Genomic DNA, 22,526 nt, shown 5'->3' on the forward strand with positions numbered 1-22,526 from the left:
TGAAACACCCTAACCATTAGGCAACACACCTCCATGTAGCAGAACTATATCAAGCAGCAGGAAGAGAAGTCAGGTGACAAGTTTATATAGTGAAAGGAAAAGCAGAAAGTAAGATATTTGCCTATGCTCTACAGCATGAGGATCAGAGATGTGAGGTGTTCAGGATTGCAAAGCAGTATATCAGAGAGAGTAAAGATGTTGTGAATGAGAAATGTGTGCGAATGGATAATGGTATGCTTGTACTTAGTGATTCAGAGAAGAGGTATGGATGAAAGGTTACTAAATGTGGAAAATGCATGGGAGAAGGTGAGTCTTTCAAATATTGAACCAACTGATGGACCGGCCATCAGAGTTGATAGCAGTATAATAAATAAAACAATTAAAGATATGAAAACAGGAAAGCTCCTGGACCATTTAGAACCACTGCTAAGATGTTTAAAATATCTGATGGCATAAAATATGGTCTAGTCACTCATATAGTTAATCAAGAAGGCATTGTCCCCAATGACTAGTGTAGTAGAATTATAATTAGCTGCTACAAGGGTAAAGGCTATGCCTTAGATAGATACAACTACAGAGGTATCAAACTACTGGACCAGGCCATGAAAGTTACAAAGAGTTATAGGTCAATTGATTAGGAATAGAATTTAACTAAATGAGATGCAGTTTGGTTTTGTGTCCTAGAAGAGTCCCACAGATGCCATCTTTCTAGTGAGACAGCTGCAGGAGAAGTATCTGGCCAAAAGTAGACCATTGTACTTAGCTTTTGTTGACCTGGAGAATGCTTTTGACAAAGTCTCGTGCTCTGTTATCTGGTGGTCTCTAAGGAAGCTAGGAGTAGAGGAGTGGCTTGTTAGAGATGTATAAGACATGCATAGTGATACTGCTAGTAGGGTGAGGTGATGAATTTAGTAGGAGTTCACCAGGGCTTGATTCTCAGTCGCCTCTTATTCCTCAAAGTCTTCCAGGCCATAACAGAGGAATTTAAAACTGGTTTTCAGTGGGAACTATTATAAGCTGATGACATCACTCTTATAGCAAAATCTGTAGTAGAATTGGAGAAGAAATTCTAGGTATGGAAGCAAAACCTGGAATCAAAGGGCCTTAAAGCCAATCTAGTGAAGACTGAAGTTGTTAGCGCAGGGAAGTGGATAAAACTCTCTTTCCATCAGGTAAATGGTCCTGCTCAATATATATGGAAAGAAGTTGGAAGTAATTCCATTTGCTGCACCCAGTACAAGCTGTGGAGACATATGAGGTGCAATGGAATCACAGGTAAGTTAACAGGAAAAGTTGTTTCTTCATATGTGGCAAATGTACAGGAACATTAAACACTATGGACACACAGGAATTAGACTCCCAAATGCCCAGAAGGCTCTTTTGAGGTTATAGATATTTTCTTTTACCTAGGTGACCAAATCAGTAATAGTGGAGGATGTTCTGGCAGTATTGTTGCTAGAATAAAAATAGCATGGAGGAAGTTCAGAGAGTTATTACCTCTGTTGGCAACAAAAGAACTCTCTTAGAGCGAAAGGTAGATTATATGTATTTCTTTACTGCCCACAAGGAGCTAAACATAGAGGGGACAAACAAGGACAGACAAAGGGATTAAGTCGATTACATCGACCCCAGTGCATAACTGATACTTAATTTATCGACCCCGAAAGGATGAAAGGCAAAGTCGACCTCGGCGGAATTTGAACTCAGAACGTAACGGCAGACGAAATACGGCTACGCATTTCGCCCGGCGTACTAACGTTTCTGCCAGCTCGCCGCCTTATAAAATTAAGATGCCTTCCCGGCGGGGAATCGTACCCCGGTCTCCCATGTGACAGGCGTGGATACTTACCACTATACTACCGAGGACAATGCTTATGTATGAACAGCTAAACTCCATGGAAGTGAGTCATGGGCTCTGAATGCAGAAGACATGTGTAGACTAGAGAGGAATGAAGCTACCATGCTCTGATGGATGTGTGACATCAGTGCACATATACAACAAAGTGCAAATGTGCTGAGAGAAATGTTGGCCATAAGAGGAATCAGCTGTAGCATGCAAAACAGATGACTGTGTTGGTTTGGACATGTGATGTGTATATGAATGAAGATAGCTGCATAAAGTAGTACCAATCACTTAAATTGGATGGCACCTATGGAAGAGGGAGACCCAGGAAGAATAAGATGAGGTAGTGAGGGCTGATCTCAAGATGTTGGGGCTCATGGAGGAGGTGCCAATCGACCAAGATGAAGTTCTTGAGAAGACCCACCCACCTCAGAGAGACTGAGTTCTGGAAGCACTATGTGTTTCACCTACATGTAACATTAATTTCATACATGCTACCCACAAAAACCAAACTACATCTCTCCTCTTCATGCACAATGTTTATCTCTCCCTCCCCACCCCTGCAGCTCAATGCAGTCCGTTCCTCACTGCCAACTGTATTATTGTTATCCTGCTGTACTCCACACTATATACCTAGGTTTCACCAGTCACAACATTCTCATATACTATTTTACTAATGCTGAAAAAACTTCACATAATAAAACAGTATTTTACTTTATCTTTGGCATTCAAGTAAATTTTTCTCATTTTGTTCTGCACCAATGTGCTTACTTATGTGTGTGTGTGTGTGTGTGTATGTGTACATATACACATGCTGAGATGTGGGCTCAGAATGCAGAGGACATGTGAAGGTTAGAAAGGAATGAGGCTAGTATGCTCTGCTCGAGGTGTAATGTCAGTGTACATGTTTGAAAGAGAAAGAGAGAGAGAAGTTAGGCATAAGAAGAATTGGTTGCTGTGTGCAAGAGAGAAGACTCTGCTGGTTTGGTCATGTGATGTGGATGGCTGCCGACAGCTCCATAAAGAAGTGCCAATCTCTCAAAGTGGATGGAGCATGTGGAAGACCCAAGAAGTCATGGGATGAAGTACTGAAGAATGTCCTTTCAGGTGAAATGACAAAGGACTGAGATACCTGGCACCTAGCCGTACTCAAAAAGACTCACAGAAGTACACCACAAAAGTATTAAGACCAATCCTTTTGGTGGTGCAAAGCACTTGTGGCAGTGCCACATAATAGCGCCTGTGTGGTGCCATGTAAAAGTGTCCATGAGATGTGCCCGTGCAGTGCCAGGTAAAAGTGCCTGTGTAGTGTCACATAAAGCACAAGTGTGGTGCCATGTAAAAGCACCCAGCACATCCTGTAAACCACATCAAATCAGGCTGGAGTCTGGTGCAGCTCTGGTCAAACAGTCGAACCCATGCCAGTATGGACAATGCACATTAAATGATGATATATATATATATATATATTGGCACTTGTGCCGGTGGTACATGAAAAGCATTCAAGCGAGGTCGTTGCCAGTGCTGCTGGACTTGCTCCTGTGCAGGTGGCATGTAAAAAACACCACTTGAGTGTGGTCGTTGCCAGTACTGCCTGACTGGCACTTGTGCTGGTGGCACATAAAAGCACCCACTACACTCTCGGAGTGGTTGGCATTGGGAGGGGCATCCAGCTGTAGAAACTTTGCCAGATCAGATTGGAGCCTGGTGCAGCCATCTGGTTCGCTAGTCTTCAGTCAAATTGTCCAACCTATGCTAGCATGGAAATCGGATGTTAAATGATGATGATGATGATATATTACAGTGTGGCAGTACTAAGCAGTAATGTGTATAAATACAAGGTTATTACGAGTTCAAATATGCTTGGGGCATATTTGAACACATAAGAAAGCCATTCACTGTGTTTTGTCAGGGAGAAATTTTCTTGCTATAGACAAATTGCAGCATTAAGCTGTGATGTATATAAATATACCTTGTATTTATACATATCATTGTTTAGCGCTGATACCCAGAAATTTGTGGTGAGCTGCCAATTAGCACTACCAGTCATTGTACAATGATAATATCTTAAGAGAGACAATCTCTCTTATCAGCTTGCAGCATACTCAGTCAGGTTTCTGTGATTGAAGAGGAGATAACCACTCCAAAATGTTCTCATTTCACAGCCTGGGTAGGTGGTGCTGCAAGCTGATTTTTGTGTATTTACACCATTTGTCTACAGCGAGAAATTTTGTCTGAGGCAAAGCACAGTGAATGGTTTGCTTACAGGTTCAAATATGGCCCCAGCAAATTTAAACTGGTAATAGCCTTATTGTTACAAATGAGAAATTACCTGAATATAATTTCAGATGGTACTACGTGAATTAGAACACTGCTCTCTAGTTTTACAAAGGAAGACATAAATAAAAAATTAATCCTAATGAAAAAATAATTCATTTCGGTCACGTGACTGTTTAAAAGTAGGCTGGATGGTTTGGCACGCTTTTACTGTGTGGACTGACTATAAATACTGTGGTCTGTGCTAGGAGCTGATGTGCAGTGGTTGACGTGTGTGAGTTGGTGTTGGACAGATGGTTTCAAGTGAGTGCTGGCAGTCGATGTGAGTAATTTATGTGAACAGTTGATACAGCAGTCTGTTGCCAGGAGCCAATGTGAGGCAGTCGATGTGTGAGTTAGTACCATGCAGTCAGTGTGAGGTGGTTGATGTTGAGCAGTTCATGTGGAACAGTTGACACAGTTCATCACTGAAGTCACTGCCAAATGTACTAGTACATAACTTGAACCACTCGCAAAAATCATGTCTTCAACTAATTTCTTCAGAGCTCACCAGATTACTGAATTGTTAATTGCTTTCTCCAAATCAACGAAAGCCAGATATAGTAGTTTATTCTTAGTCAAGCATTTCTCTTCTCCTGTAGTGGCTTCACTAGGAAGATTGCATCTGTGATGCCTTTTCCAGGGACAAAGCCTAAGTGCTTTTCATCCAGGTCAACTCTATCATGGATGAATTGGGTTATGGCTCTCTCTGTGACCTTCATTCTAGAAATTTGACTCCTCTATGGTTGCTTCTCTGTGAAGCATCCCCTTTGCCCTTATAGTAGTTTATGATTATACTGCTATGTCAGTTGTTGGGCATGACACTTTCTTCTATGATTTAATTAACTGTTTGGGTGGTAATCTTGTATTCTACTTTCCCATATATTCCAAGTGTCTATTCCTGATTCACACTTTTCCCTCTTTCCATGTTCTTGATCATTTTATTTATCACACTGCAGTCAACTTGAATTGCTGATCTCTGTATTGGATCAGCACAGTAGGGTAATCCCTGTTTATCCCATGCATTTTCTACATTTAGCAGCTTTTCACAATAGCACTTCTATGCCAGTTTCTTATGTTCCATATTAATGGCGAGTTTGCCTTCCTCATTCCAAATACATCTCACTTCTCTTTCACACATTTTCTCACAATCCTGAACACTTCTCACTTCAGATCCTCACATTACAGGACATGCAAATCTCTAGTCATTAAGTAGTGCTCCTTACTACTACTACCATTCTTCCAGTCCTCCCAAGCCAGTCTCTTAGCCTTTACTGCCCTATCAATCTTATCATTCCGCCACCATGTTACTTTTGGTTTGTGGCTCCAGCCACATCAGATTTGTAGCTTTAAGCAGGTTATCTTGTACAAATTCCCAGTTGTCATCTATACTACAAGTATCTAAATCTTCTTCCCTACAGTCATGTGTATCATTTAGAATTACTCTAACCCTATTCCCAGTTGTTGGATCTTTTAATTTCCAAACCTTTCTTCTCTATGCTGTTTTCTTTTCTGAGTCAGCCTAACTCTGACACAGAAGTCACTAGCTAATAACCTATGTTGAGTAGTGCATTCATCTTTCTGTCCTGTTTCTTAATGACACTCTGACTTGTGTGTTTGCAGATTAGCAGGCAATGAGGTGGTTGGATGGTTTGTTAAAGAGTGTGTTGTAAATTGTTAGATCAGTAGTATCACAAAACTTGCTTTATTTCTTGAGCCATAACCATATCCTCCATGTACATTGCGAAAGCCATCAGTGTGTTGGCTAACATGTCCACTGAAGTCACCAGCTACAATAATGAGGTTGCTGTTATTTGTCACTAAAGTAATCTGTAGAAGGGCTTCATACAAGCAATCCTTCTGTGCTTCTGGCAGTCCCACTTGTGACGCATATGTCAAGATAAATGCTGCTATTGTGTTGCCTACAATTAGTCTTAACTTAATTATCCTATCACACACCCTGAATACATTTATTACATCATCTATCCACCTCTCAGCTAATGGTATATCTATTGTCACTATTGTTCATCCAGAAGAGTTTGAACTACTGCTTCCCACCTGTGAGGAGTTCAGTTGAAAATTTCTTCCAAGCATGACCCAACTTCTCTTATTCCCAGCCTTTAATGTTGTCAAGCATAGCAGGCTTCTGTCATCTTTATGAAGCTCAACATTTTGAGGTTAGTCTTCTCCACTTCATTCTAGATATTTCTAGATCCCTTCCACAGGATTCACATAATGTGTGTGCTTGGAATTTCTTTACATGGCTGTTGTCTTTCATATGTGCATCACATACCAATACAGTCTTCTCTGTTACACATGACATCTGATTCTTCTTATATCCAGTTTTACTTTCAGCTCATTTGTACTTTATTATTTATACATACTAACATTACACATCCAGAGAAATATGCTAACTTCATTTCTTCCAAGTTTTCATTCACAAACCCTCTGCTTGATGCTTGTGCACAAGTTGCAGCATTGCACTATGAATACAAACATCATGTAAGTTGCTCTATACACTGACAGTAGAGTTGATACCTCCCTAATAAATGTGAAGATTAATGACAACAAAATATCAGTAAATACCAACTTGTCTTATCTGAATTTCTTCAGTTTAGTTTTGCACGACTGAGTAAAAAATGAGATATTATGGTTTGCTCATGAGTTGCCAGTTTTCATGACCACCTCCAAATATCACATGTAAATCTCTTTATGTAGAAATCAGAATTATGATAACTACAGTATAAATCTCAGACCAGACACACTACTCATATGTTAGAGTGGTGCATCTGGTCTGAGGTTTATACTTTGCTAACCACAAATGCCTCTGGTTCAATGTGTTAATATGGACATCTAATCTTTGTCTTTTTGCTGAAAATCCTGAACCATTTGAGCATTAATATAAACTCCAGTTAGTAAAGTAGGGAACAGCAATGCTCATAACCTTTGAGACTTCAGGAAAGAAAGGACATTATCCTAAAACAGGAAAATTAATCTGAATGCTTGTGATAGAATGAATTCTGCCAAAGGCTCCCAAGGATCAAATGATGGGCATCAGATTAAGCTTAAGAACTCAGAATCAAAGAGCTGGAACAAAGAGCTGCATAATCTTATCTGACAATTTTATCAATCCACTGCCCTAAACTGGTATTTTATTTTACCAAGGATGAAAGGCAAAGTTAACAATGGCAGGATCTGAACTCAAAGTACAAGGGTTTTGTTCTACACTCTCATGATTCTGCCAATTTGTTGTCAAATAACAAAGTGTAGTATCTTCAGAAGATTATCTTAATTATTTAGATTCTTGATATTCTGTAAATTTGTTTCAAACAGTCCCTTTCTTAAAATCAAGGTATCTACTTACCTCCATATCACTCCAATTTGGAAAGAGCTCATCTAAAGCTCTTGGTTCTAAGCAAGCGCCAGATAAAGTGTGTCCGCCTGGAAGAATAAAATTTTGTGTGTCAATACAATTGTATGAGCACAGATTTATCATGATATTTACATAGCAAAACAGACAAACATGTTAATTTAACACAGTATAACTCTCTTCTCTCTTTGCTACACTTGGGAGCTATACTACAATTGAGAATCGAGTGATATTAAGGAATTAAATTACTGAGCAGAATGTACTAGGATCAAACTTTGTTCCAATCCTTGTGTTGCACTGTCCTACACAAAATACATTACTATACATGAGCCACCGAAGAAGTCTCTATATAGAAACTTGATATGCTAGAAGTAGCAGCCAAATCTCTTCCAAATTCAACCATACTATTTTAGGAAAGAGCACACTAAATAATGTAGCTGTACATATCCCTAAAAAGACAGGCTGGCCATGGTTGGAATGTTTTTCATCATAGCTCTACTTGATCAGGGTTGACCTAGGGTCAAGCAGCAACAATAACATTACTGTAATAGCCTCAGTCTGCCTGGTTGGTAAAACATACAACTAAATCACAGTCAGTGTCAGGAAGATAAGATATTCAGTTTAAAAATATATCTAGTTGTGACAATTGTCATAAACAAGAATTTTCACACTTATACATACAAATCCTACTTTTTCCTCCTCTCCCACACCACATGAGGGTATGCTGATTCTTCAAATATAGCTAAGTAGTTACTCAACCTGCTAGAAATAGATAACATCTCTCAAATCTTACCCTATTGTCTTAAAAAAGGACAAAGTATGATGTAGTCCTAGCTATACTATACCTAAGAAAAGAGAGGGATGGTCATAGCTGGAATGCCTTGGATTATCAGTCTGTTCTGGGACTAATCAACAACAAAAACATCACAGTTTAGTCCTTAGTAACAGTCTTCCTGGTTGATAAAGCAGTTTCTATACCGACATCACATTTGAATGACTAATTACTATTAACCATTTAATTATGAAGGCAGAGAATTAGGAGAGTCATTGGAGCATTGGATAAAAAGCCTTATGATATTTGTTCCAGCTCTCTTTGCTTTGAGTTCAAATCCTGCCAAGGTCAGCTTTGCCTTTTATCAGTCCAAGGCAGTGAACTGATGGACTTGAGATGACTTGCAGTAGATTTGTTTTCTGAACTTAAAAAATTCCATCAAGGTGTTGATGGCCAAAACCAATTACCTCATCACAAGAGTATCCTGCCAACCAATAATTAGCTAATATGAACAGGTAGGACAGGTAGGATTGTGACCAGCTCAGATAACTGTGAAAAGCATTCTTTTATTCTTTTACTTGTTTCAGTCATTTGACTGTGACCATGCTGGAGCACCACCTTAAAGGGATTTTTAGTCAAAGAAATCGACCCCAGGACTTATTCTTTGTGAGCCTAACACTTATTCTATTTTTCTGTTTTGCTGAATTGCTAAGTTACAGGGATGTAAACACACCAAGCAATGGTAGGTGAACAAACAAAGACACACGGTCATAAATACACATACATATCAGGCTTCTTTTAGCTTCCATCTACCAAATCCACTCATAAGGCTTTGGTTGGCCCAAAGCTATAGTATAAGACACTTATCCAAAGTGCCACACAGTGGGACTGAACCCCAGAACCGTATAGCTGGGAAGCAAGCTTCTTACCACACAGCCACATGTGCCTATGCAGAGGATTCACTCAGAAGTGGATTGAAAAGAGCTGAATGCATATAGTTTCCATAAAGCCAGATCTATTGGTGACTTATTTCTCCTCTGTCTTCCCCAGTCAACTCTTGCTTTAGAATAATCTAGTGCAAGCAATATTGTCACAATTGATATCAGCAAAACTTTTGCCTGTGTCTGCATGTAAATCCCCAATTAAAACTTTTTGCCTATGGGCTTCACCAATCTCTTACTTCTTGGATTTATAGCTTCTTACCACATTGCATTCTAGCCACATGTTGTCAGAGATCTTTTTGTTCCTCATTCTACCAACTCTAGTGTGCCCCTGATTTCGGTTTTGTTCTAAAATCTCTTCATTCTACATACCAACAAACTTTCTTCCAACTACGTATAACAGCATTATGCTGATGATACTTCTCTTCATTTCTCCAAAACATTCTCCACACACAACCTAAAACCACACACCAAATCCACACTAACTCCCCAAATGAAAGCCTTAAATGTACCCTCTACTGGGGACATGTCAATCTTTGTCTCTTTCAACAACATAAATGTTACTTATATATAAAGAGAAAAAACATCATCACACTACATCCCCTTAATCACAACCAGCACTCAGCTAGAGCTCTCAAAATTGCTCCAATTGTTGGGTCTTACTACCATCAATCAATACTCCTAGCACAAGCATGTCTTTAAAGTAGCTAGAATCTCATCCCAATGACTGGCTCTTCTCTTCAGGACCAGAAGATATTTCAGCCCCCAACAATTACCAGCACTCTAAGTTCAAGCAAGGCTCACAATGGAATATTATTCTTACATCTGAGATGGTGCTGCTACTGTATACACAGACATCCTACACCATATCCAGGAAAGGTTGATCAACTTAAAGTCGCTCACAGCCTCTAGCCCACAGATGCACTGTCTATCAATTTTTCTGCAACTACTATAATGGCTTCAAGCTGGATTCACACCAGCTCCACTCAGGCATTCCCATCCTACTTAATTCTTCTCTTCTCATCCGTTTTGTTATACCCACACCCACTGATCCTTCACTAATTGCAACATCCAGTCTTTTTTTTTTTTCAGAATGTCAAACCCTGGAATTTTTTTGCTCATATCTTTTTCATAGGTTTTGACTTACAATAGTTTGGGGAAAAAACTAATGGCATCAATTTCACAGGTTTAGGAGGGCCTGCAAAAGCCATGGGTATTATCCCTTCTTCCAGAGATAGCAAGGAAGAAAAAAAAATGTTCCAACAGTAAATAAATAGCAAAATTTATCAAAACCTCCTCTATGTACATAGGCATGGAAAAATTGATACAAAACTAAAATAAAAAGTAAACCATTACATAAATTATGCAATCTTTTTAGAAACTAGTGGTATACTTTTATGGGTGATTAGCCACATCTTTGATAAACATGCAAAATGAGAGCACCACATGTGTAAAGTGTTACAACTGGGAAGTAAAACTGTACTTCAACCATTACTTGCTAAGAGGTATCTTCTAACCGTTTATGGTAATGATACCTTTAAAGTTGGCAAGAATAACTAAGAAAAGAAAAAATACAGAGAAATAAAAAATAAAAAACATTACCAACCAATTTCAGCAGCTTTTTCAACTAGTGTTACTCGTAGTTCAATTTCTTTTTCAGCTGCAAGCTGTTTGAGACGACAAGCTGCAGATAAGCCTGCAGGCCCTCCACCAACAATAAGGACATCTGTTTCATCAGCATATCTTTCCATATCGATATCTGGAAGAAAGAAAAAAAAAAAGAAGGATAAGGATAACTCTGGCACTAAATATGCTGTTGAAAGAATAGAGGAAGTGTGTGCAGTGAAGGACATTGAATAGTCAATTTCATACATTCAGGTTCTTATTTAGCACCAGGTCATTACACCCCAGACTACATTATCTAAAGGATGTTGTTTGTGTGGCAGCAGGATGTGATTTGAAGCAAACTTGGGTACTGTTTTTAGCAGGCCAAGTCAGTGATTTTTTATTACCCACTAGGGGCTACATAGAGGGGACGTTACAAACATTGGGGACATAGAACATCACAATTACATATATATGGGCAAAATGAAATATGAAAAATGATATATGAAAGCGATGCCGACGGCCCCATCCGTCAGCATCACTTACCTGTCCTTTCACACATTTCCAATTAGCATTCCTTGCTTACCTATCACAACGTTCATTTTTCTTTCAGCCCTCTCTATCAATTCATCCTTCATTTGCACTGACTTCCAACACACACCCTCTTCCTCAAACCTTCTCACCAATAAGCCCATATCATCACCATCCACAGCCGTGTAATTACAATCTTCATGTTCATACCAATTGCTTAACACCCCTTTTGCGTTTTGTGTGTCTTTCCCATTTATAACACTCCATAGATAACTCAGTGGTCCAGATAATTTCAAATAATTTAAGGGGTAAAAATTCTAGGCTTCTCTTCATTCTCATGCTTGTTTCCTTGGAGATATTAATATGAAGCATGGGCACAGATAGGGTATTGCACATTTAGTCAAGTAGTTGGTAGTTGATCTGGCTGTAAGAAGACACCACAAGGCAAGAACAACTCATCACTGCAGATGACAACAACATAAAAAACATGTTTTGTTAAACTGCAGTGCTGATTTGAACTCCAGTTGTATGAAATATGCCTAGTAAAGTTCCTCTAATGTACAAACAAGAGTTCATCGGATACCTCACTGTGTGTTCTTTGGATTTTTATTTTGGTTCTTATTTATGGGATGTACTAAATGATTGGTGAGTATAATGGCCTATTCCATATTAATTCAATGACACACAGATTTACATCACCATGTGAACAACAAACTGAGGGAGACGGGAGACTCTACACTGGTGGTTTCCAATATGGGTGTCATGACACCCTAGAATGCTACAAACATTTGTTATGAATGTGTAAAGCATCAAATTAAATTATACAGTTAAAAAAAAGCCAAAAACCAATGTCTGTATTTAAAAGCAAGATTTTAGAAAGACTGCAAAAACACACTTGGGGCATAGCAGGTTTTCTTCTTTGGTTTAAATTTCTGTGAGAATAAACCAAGGGTGTTGCATATCAAACTAAAGGAGATAGGATGATGAGGTCACAGAAACACTGGAGGCCACTGTTCTGCATGGTGACTAGCCCCACAACAAATACCATCTTAGAAAAGGACATGTTGGATAATGTGGTCTTGAGTTACCTGTTTGTAGGCAAAAGACAGCATGGTCATAGGAAAAATGTCCTTAATAACAGGTTTACTTGATCAGAGTTGACCTTAGGGCTAAGGAGCAACAATAATAAATAGGTGGACAACTTCTTCAAAGCAGTATTAAGTTCATTGATAGAATATTACTATCTGAATCCTGTGACAACCGTTTGCACATTTTATTTTGAAGCTGCTAAACTTGTTCAATATATCCTTATGGGAATTAAGTTCCACGTTAGTAACTCTTAATGAATTAATTTTTGTCGATTCTGACACATTGCTAGTTTCTTTGGATTCTGGATTTTACTTTCAATGTAGGGGAGATAACTTTGTCACTACAATAACGCACATGTTTGACAAGTAAGCTCTTTTTTTCATATTATTTATTTACAAACTGTGATTAGACTCCATTAGAAGAAAAAGCTATTGATAAAAAGTATTAAAGTTAAAAACTGAAAATAGAAATTATTTAATTTGAGAAACATAAAATGCTTGACAAAATTATCATCTTGTAAATCTTGTACTGTTTTCATATTAAGATCTCCGTATATGCAAAGATAACTTTTTTCCAATATTCAGTAGTGGACTTCAGTAATAATGACTTTCAGTTATTCTGTCTAAAAGTCTCTCTATCTTATTCTTCTAACTTCGTATGTTATTTCTACAATTCCCCAAATTCTTTCAATCATCACCAGTTGTTTGACTATCTCACTTCCTACCTTGAAGACCACAATTTCACCTCACCTCTCTTTGAAGTCATCACAATTTGGGACTTCAATGTACACAACTCATCTTTATAAATCATGTTTTTCCCACCCACAACACAGGTACTGTTAGCAGGGAGGTCGAATTATCAACACCAACTGGTAGCTCCACTTCTACACATATTTCTGAAAGACACACCAAATACTTCTGATCAATACTTTATTCTTAAACCCCAAACTAATCTCTGCATTATACTGTCTTGGCTTCCACTGTCTTATCTAATAACTGCTGAATAGACGAAAACACTAATCATATTTCAAATGCTCTTAAAGTGTGTGTAATTTTGCCTTCTTTGACTATGTTTTATGTTCGGTGAAGAATGTTGTAGAAATATTCTTGTAATTTTTTTCCCTGCATTAGACTGTTTTAATTGTTGAAAATGATTGTTAGATATTAGACATGTCTGAAATTTTTTGGAGTTGCTGATAGAAAGGAAGATTGTGGATTTGTGAACATTATACTTTTAGTCTGTTTATTTATAGCCAGTATTATAGATGGTGAATGTACATTTGTTGTTGTATGGAAATTAGAGAAAGGAGGTGGTTGATGTTGTATAAAGGTGCACAGATGTCCAAGGTGGTTAAGAAGTCTGCTTTGTAACCATATAGTTTCAACTTGGGTGAAGTTTGATAGAAAGAAACTGTGTGAAAGTCAGTCAAATGAAGTATAACAATTCTTAAATGGTAAACTTAATCTGTCACTTGGTTTAATGCCTTTAGTGAAGTCCACTTTATTACATATATTCAGACCAGCTCTGAATATATGCAATATCATAATGCACTGTGGTGATTTCTTCCTCTCTTTCTTCCTATCACCAGTTTTGGAAGCTCAAAAAAAAGTGTCATGGGCACTTCTCTTTCTTATATAAGACATTAAAATTAAAACACATGTACACACTAACACATCATAGTATTCTCTTCTCACAAAATATCTCATATCTTCTGTTACCAAATCAGCTAACTGATCAAGTTCCACTACATCTGGAATCAAATGCATTTCCCTCCCTCTGCCATTTTGGTCTGAAATAATGTGAATGACCAAAACCATGCTTCCAGTCATATTTCTTCTGTAGATGACATTTTCAACATAATTGAAGTCTATAATTGCAATATCCTCAAGAGGTTTTGTCCTCATTTGTGCTGCTTAAAACTCTTAGACAAATTCACACTACTCCATTTATAAGGGAGCTTTTATCCAATGCCCAAAGATAACTATCAGATAAGCAAAGGATGCTTTTGTGTACTGAATAGTTTACTAACTTTCTTAGGTGCCAAGTTATAGCAGAGCCTTCTGGGCTATTATCAAAAGGTTCTCAACCAACTTTGCATAATTATCTTGTCATCAACTCTTTAACTAAGCTCTCTTAGCAGCACACTTGCTGAAAAAGCTTTCACTTTGCCTTCACCTTAGCATGGCATGCTCCCAGCATTATCTCTTTCATCATCACTTACACAGTCACAATGTAAGAAAACTCATCCAACTGCTCCAATGTGAAAAGGCAATAGTCTTGATGGTATTTCTTTCACCATTCTCAAACTGTGCCATTCAGAGTCAGTTCCTACCCTTGCCAAACACTCCAAGCCCTCTTTTTCTACAAAAGTGCATCCTAGTCTATTTGGAAACATGCCACAGTATATTCCATTTCACAAAAGAGTAACATCTCTAACCCTCCCTACATTTCAGGTAATGGAAACAGTTGTCAGCAATCACCTCCTTCATCATCTTGAAAGATCTGTCATCCCTTGCTAATTACAGATATAGTTTCTACACAGTTAGATCAGACTTGCTCTTCTCCTATGTCATTCACTAGTGTCTGTCTACATGAGAACTTTACATGAGATGGTTTACTCTAAATATTAAAAGCAATGTTTTTATAGTTGACATCAGCAAAGACCTTTGTGTCTAGAATAAGAATCTTCTAACTGAGCTACCTGCATGTAGCATCTTTCCATCTCTTGTTTTATTGTATAACAAGATCCTTATGAGGTTGGTGACAATGTTCTATCTGGCCTATGTTCTATAAACTCTGGTGAATCCCATACACTCTTCACAACTTTACTTTTCCCTAACTTTTCACACACATTTACAACTTGAACAATCATCTTGCGAAAATTCTTCAATGGAGATATGACAACCCAGTCAAGTAACAAAATCACTACACATATCTAAGAAATAGACTTGTACCACACATAATATAATTATGAATGATGGGGTTCCACAATGATTTCATGATATAGCTTTTATAAATGGCATATTCCACTTGCTGAATCATGTGAAATGGCTGAGCATTCCATAAACATGTATACTCTTAACATAATTCATAAGTAGAAATTAGTGTGATACAAGAATAAGGCTTTACCTTTGAATTACAGATGCAGTCTATATGATGGACTTCTAGACAAATTTACTCAAATTTACAAGGCTTGGGTTGACCTCAGGCTCTGGCAACTGCACTTGCCGAAAGTGCCATGCAATGGAATGGGACCTGGGATTCCGGGGCTGTGAAGCGAATTTAACCACTCAGTTATGCCAGCATTTATAGTCATGAATAATCTACAACTAAAACCCATCTAAGTCACTACAAAAGAATTGTTCTGAGAATTTCTCTTCAGAGCAATGAAATACTTTTTTGAGTACTGCAGACTCTTGACAACACAAGATCTTCAACTGGATCTAACAGCTCCTGTATCCAGCATAGTACTGTGCCCACATACACATATAAAATACAAGACCACAGCCAGGTGAAAGCTATTCCATATTGAAATCATTGTCATCATCAATCCAAGCTGTTTCACTCTACTTTAAGAAGGAACAGCTATTCCATTAATTAGCAATTATTCACTCACCTGTAAAATACTGCACTCACTGGCTCACAAATGTACTGTTTTCTGTCTTTCTCTCTCTCTACCTATTCTATTTTTACTACAACAGCCTTTGTTTCTTTGAGATAACTGTATATTATCTTTAATCAAGCTTACCTTTTGTCACATATACTGTGTTTCATTTCTCATATATGCATTAAACATCTCACTTAGTCCTTTGGGCCTAGAACTGTCACCCTCAGGAATTTTCTGTGTTTTCCCTACAATCTCACTAGTCTGAGGGGGTTTGAAAAAGTCAGGTATGTTCCCTTCTCTTTTGAATATATCATAGGAAAAAATTTTTGTAAATATCCATGAAGATTATATAATCTTACCTGAAGTAATTTACAGCTGAGATTTGTAGCAATTGATTGTTCTTTATAGTGTAGATATATCAGGCTTCTAATTTGTGCTTCACCATTCATTTGCACACATGTACAAATATAATTATACAGGCTTGGTAATAATTAAAGCCCCCTCTCTCTCTCTCTCATATATATATATATATATATATATATATATATATACACATACACACAAACATATACAAATGAGAAAACAAGGTACTCAGTAGATAAAAAAGAGTTTATATATTCATTGCAGCGTGCAAGGTGTTTGTAAGCCATTTAAGAAACATACAAAAGCCATTTGATTCACTTCAACATTTAAGTTTAATTTGTCAAAATATTTTCATCGCTATAAGATCGCGACCTGTTCACTGACAAAAATCCATGCTGCATCATGGATTTTTGTCAGTGAACAGGTCGCGGTCTTATAGCGATGAAAATATTTTGACAAATTAAACTTAATGTTGAAGTGAATCGAACGGCTTTTGTGTGTTTCTTAAATGGCTTACAAATACCTTCCACACTGCAATTGTTTTCGTTCCAGCACACGATCTCAGATCAAATCACTTGCTATGCGAGTACATCTCCATATATATTCATTATATGCTGAAAACTCTTTAAGTTAATGCTAACAGTTTAGCATTATCACTGATCACTTAACAGAAGAAAATTTACAACTGACAAAATTTATCTAAGTTATTTTTGCACATTCAAAACAGTTATAATATCCAGTTGTCACATGAGCTTGAGCATTATACTTTTAGCAATCTTTAACTATGGAACAAAATCATGAAATCTTTAGCATAATGAAACAATGTTATGAATAACTATAAGTTTAGGATCAAAATAGAAATAAGATTTACAAAATGTGGGATTTCCATGGAACCTGTTAATATTAATGAAAAAAAAAAACAGCCTCTACACATGCACACACCAGCATACTTCTCATCAACTGCCATACATTTACATCTATTCTCATTTATCACAGATGGTTTAGCAATTGGTAAAAGATTCTGTTTGGTGCACAAAAGTACATTCCAGCAATCATCCACAATGCTCAGTTACCTAGAATGCACAGATTATTGCTTGTGTTTACATTATCAAGTTGTGAGTCTGGGTATTTTTTATATGGATTTACATACAATGTACCCATCAACATGCCACCAGTGAATGGAAAAATTATAAAAGCGTTTAATCCAAACAAAGAATGGAGATGAGCGTGTTTATTATTTACTGAACATAAATTTTGCTCTAAATATTAGACCAACCATAAAACACTATCATTATGTGTGTTTAAAAATTGTTTGATGGTGTTATTTGGGTAAGTTAGGGGACAAGTGGGGGTTTTGGAACAAAACCTATTTTTCCCAAACGTTCTATTTTTATTTATAGCTGATTCATTTAACACAGTTTGTTTTGGAACCAAACGCCCATGTTAAATGAAGATAGATGTATATATAAACAGGATGCTCGTACCTTTCCATCGCTCATCATCTTTTCTTGGATGGATTGTGTAATGTGTTGTGATTTTTGCTGCTGGAGAATACTGGCGTACATTCTTGAATCCACTGAGAACTGAAACGACAACAAAATAACAATAGTTATTTTTAGTTAATTAAAAAAGTTGTTTAAAATAGAAATATGTTTTAAACATTTTTAGTGTCTGCATGACCATTTAGTTAAGCTGTAGCAACCATACCATATATTCAGAGCCTCAAAGTATTTTGTTTCTTGCGTAGTTGTGAATATTTTGCTCAGTCTAAATAAACCTCCTACATATATAATAATGTATTATGTCTCTGGTATCTAGTAGGGTAATATAGCCATGCTACTGGTAATTCAATGATATTGAAAAACCAGACACAACAGGAAAAATAAAGTCAAAGCAGATTAGTTCCGGGGAGATAACTTCATCAATATAATTATTTTACATAATGTTCTAAATGATGAACATTGTGGAGTTTAACTTCCATAAGTTAGTTTCTTCAATTATCTTGTTTCATAAAACTTCTGTTGTCTGAGTTTCTTCATAGCCAACATTATATAAAACTCTTGTAACACACCATGGTAGAATCCATGTATCATATGAGATAGTTCTATATCCTAGTGAAACTTATAAGTGGAATACTTTTTTTATCACCTGTTGTCAGTGGTTTTTATATAACCAATATTATGGTAAATGTCTTGTAAAAACTCACTGTGGAATCAATCCCAAATACTGATAGAATATTTCTATTATCATTAAATGAGAGCTGTCATCCCGAGTGGTTTTAGTGAAAACAACTGTTGTCTAGCACTTTTACACACTCAACCATTTAACAAAAGATTTGTAGCATCTTATTGTGGGATTACTCTGTGGCTTGTGTGTGTGTGTGACACTGCTGAGTTGTTTGCATCATTTTTCAAATGAAAATCGGCCTTCTGAGAGGCTTTTGTGAAAAACTTCTTGTGACACCTGTTGTATATACATTTTTTTCTTTTTTCTTTCTTTTTTTTATATTTATTTATTTATACAGAATTAACATTATGGCAAACGACTATAAACATATTATTGTAAAGTCATGTGACATTGATGACATGGTAATATATATTATCAAAAGAAACTTTAACATTGAAAATTCTTTAAATGATACTTTCACTGAAGGAATTCTACCACCTCCAAGTGGCAGCATCTATGAAAATATTTAATTAAACATGTTGTGATGTTTTAAAGCGAAAGGATTACTATGGAAGCTATGGCTTTTCTTGTGAGCAAACATTAACTGGTGTTGTGAAATTACTGCAATTATAGAGAACACAATGTAGTAATCTCACTGCTTTATAGTCTAAATTCATATCTATATATATAAAACTGTAGTTGTGTGAGTGTCTGTCCCCTTCGATTTAGATTCCTAACTCCTCCCACATTTTGCGGTGCAGTGTAACCAAATTCGGGTAGCTTATAGTCGTGATTCATATCGAGCCCGTCTGAATATTAGCGCGCGTCTACGATGAGTCTACGATTTAAAAAATAATTTAACATCATTTTTTATTCCATTTTAATGCATAAAATGCATTGTATGTCGATGGCGGCGGAGTTGGCGTCCATGGTCACAGCTGCACCTGTTTGCTTCTCCCCCTTCCCTCCCTCGTGAAGCTGTGGGGAAGGGAGTGTAAAGAAATCAATGTCGTAATGCGTTGTGAAGGAGACCAGCGTTCTTTTAGACAACGTCTTCATGGCTTGAAGATACCAAAACAAAAATGGCTAAGAAAGCCCGAATTTATAAGGGAAGTAACTCTCTAAAAATGCTTATATAGTTATTTCCCTTACAAATCCGAGCAACGCCGGGCGATACTGCTAGTCTATATATATAAAACTGTAGTTGTGTGAGTGTCTGTCTCCTATGATTTAGATTCCTAACTACTCCCACATTTTGCGGTGCAGTTTAACCAAATTCGGGTATCTTATAGTCGTGATTCATATCGAGCCCGTCTGGGTATTAGCGCGCGTCCACGATGAGTCTACGATTTTAAAAATAATTTAACATCATTTTTTATTCCATTTTAATGTACATTTTTTCGTGTGTCGATGGCGGTGGAGTTGGCGTCCACACTCACACCTGCACCTGTGGGGAAGGGAATGTAAGGAAATCAACGTCGTAATGCGTTGTCAAGGAGACCAGCGTTCTTTTAGAACAACGACTTCATGGCTTGAAGACACCAAAACAGAAATGGCTAAGAAAGCGTCTACATGAGTCTACGATTTAAAAAAAAATTTATCATCATTTTTTCCATTTTAATGCATTTTTTCACTATTATATAAGGGAAGTAACTCTCTAAAAATGTCTACGATGAGTCAACGATTTAAAAAAAAATTACCATCATCTTTTATTCCATTTTTAATGCATTTTTTGCTATAACTCTCTAAAAATGCTTATATAGTTATTTCCCTTACAAACCCGAGCAACGCCGGGCGATACTGCTAGTTTGTCATAAAAACATATATAAAAACCTTCTATGTACATGGATTTACCCTTTAATATTAAGATTATTCTGTCAAACGTAAAACGAATTAATTCATATTGCATTATCTTTTAGTAAAAATAAATATTTGATAGATGCTACACAGAAAATTATCAGAAGGCAATGAGTCGTATTCAAGTTCAAAATGCGACACTTTTATTTACGGTTTCAAAACAACACTAAACAAACATATATTACAGGAATATTCACTGTGTGTGTAAACAATCAAAATTTGAACGTTCACTCAGACAGGAACAACATAGCAAGGCATGAATATATTTGGTTGCACTTACTAATTTTTACAGGGTCTTTAGTCTGGTACTGGATATTAATCCCATAGTACAAAGCTGGACAACTAGTCTTGCTGAAGCAGTCAATTTCAGCAAACATGGTAAAATGATATAAGCTTCATAACAGCTTACAAAAGGAGACGAATGCAAAATGAAGAAGTGGGCATAATGATTTTGCCTTGCTAAGAAAAACTTAGATCAGTAGTTATAGCGACTAAGAAATTGAACAAGTAATCTTCTAGGTTCTAGATGAAGCTGACAGAATAAGAAGCTTGACAGTACATTGTTAATGGTTCAATGTCTTCACAGCAACTAACTCAACTTACTGCTTTTAAATGCATTTTCAACTTGGATGGAAGTTGTTTGAATTTGTGCAACGCCAACCTTAACTGGTCAGTGTCTGTCTCAAATAACCAACTTGCGCTGTAGCAAAAAAATAAATTTATCATGTCTTACTACATTACCCCTCAGTAGACTGAAAGTCGATAGTAAAACAAACAATGAGTATTAAACAAATTTTCCAGCAAAAACACATGTTTACAACAAGAACTGAATATTCATACAAGTGCAAGTAAAAAAGGAAATGCAACACCATATAACTATGAATAAACGTTGCAATATCAGAATGGAAGCCAGACCCAGAATGACAGAAAGTATATATTCTGGCAAATATAATGTGAGCTCACAGTAGTTCCAGGAAACAAATTAAAGATGTGCCTGGCACTATTTACAAGCACAGTTGCTAAAATTAGCAAGGACAACAGAATTGCATGTAGGCACATTGTAAAAGACAGACAACCTTTTCTATTAATTACTTGACCAACCATAGGTCCAATATAGGTAAGCTGTATCTGATGAGTGCAGAGAGCATGAGATAATATCTAATGTACAAGGTGTCGGGCAAAAAAGCTTAACAGGCATTGTTATAGTGATATAACTGACTAAAAAAGCACAATAGTATAGTGCAATGTACATATGAATGTTGCAAAAAAAAAAAAAATTTAAACAACAAAGTACTGAATATTTACAAACATAAGCATATGAATAGAAAAAATGTCATGAAAAAGGTAAAAAGTAACAATTTAAATGCAACACTAGGCACATGCCTATAAAAGTCTGCAAACATTCACATACAGAGAAAAAGAAACATTAGTGTATTAAAAAAAAAGGCAAAATAATATGCATTAAGAAGAAGCTCATATGAATATTGTTTTACATAGTTTCTTGGGCCAATGTACATGATGACCACTATGGGTTGTTATTAGGTATGTTGGTGAAGAGAGAGTTGTGTGTAAATGAGCTTGTGGTGAGTGCAATGGTGTGTTACTTTCATGTTGTATAGTGTAGGATGGGGGTGTATGAAGCTCAGGTGTTAGAGCATCTGTATAAGCCCGTTTTATGAAACCTAGGTATGGATGTAAAAAAACAAGGTAAAAGTTTTTATTTTTCATTCCCTTCGAAATTGCTCTTAAATGTGGTTTTGGTTGTGTTGATTGCTACTTCTAGTATGTAAGGCTGCCTGTTAAGGATTGCCTCTTTTGTGTTTAAATGTACTCAAATTATATATATGTGTGTGTGTGTGTGTATGCATGCGTGGTGGAATCTGCTGCTGAAGATGACATATGAGCATTCAGTTTTTGCTGGATGACCAGCACAAAAGATTTTTTATAGTGATAAAATGTACATGATGTACGTTAGATTGCTACTTCCATCAAATCAACACTGCCTGTATAGGTGAACAAATTGTTTTACGCCTATTACACTATTTTTTTTTTTTGTTTTTGTGCCC

At 36.8% G+C, this 22,526-nt stretch overlaps 1 protein-coding gene across 1 annotated transcript in view; it reads right to left on the reverse strand.

Moving 5' to 3' along the window:
• Positions 1-22,526, reverse strand: part of LOC115222554 (electron transfer flavoprotein-ubiquinone oxidoreductase, mitochondrial-like) — a 62,685-nt gene that overhangs the window by 26,909 nt on the left and 13,250 nt on the right. Inside the window, 3 exon segments of the mRNA XM_029792820.2 lie at positions 7,524-7,600; positions 10,849-11,001; positions 17,922-18,020. Of these exon segments, the coding sequence (XP_029648680.1) occupies positions 7,524-7,600; positions 10,849-11,001; positions 17,922-18,020 (329 nt within the window).

This window comes from Octopus sinensis, linkage group LG20 (assembly GCF_006345805.1).
Source record: "Octopus sinensis linkage group LG20, ASM634580v1, whole genome shotgun sequence".
NCBI lineage: Eukaryota > Metazoa > Mollusca > Cephalopoda > Octopoda > Octopodidae > Octopus > Octopus sinensis.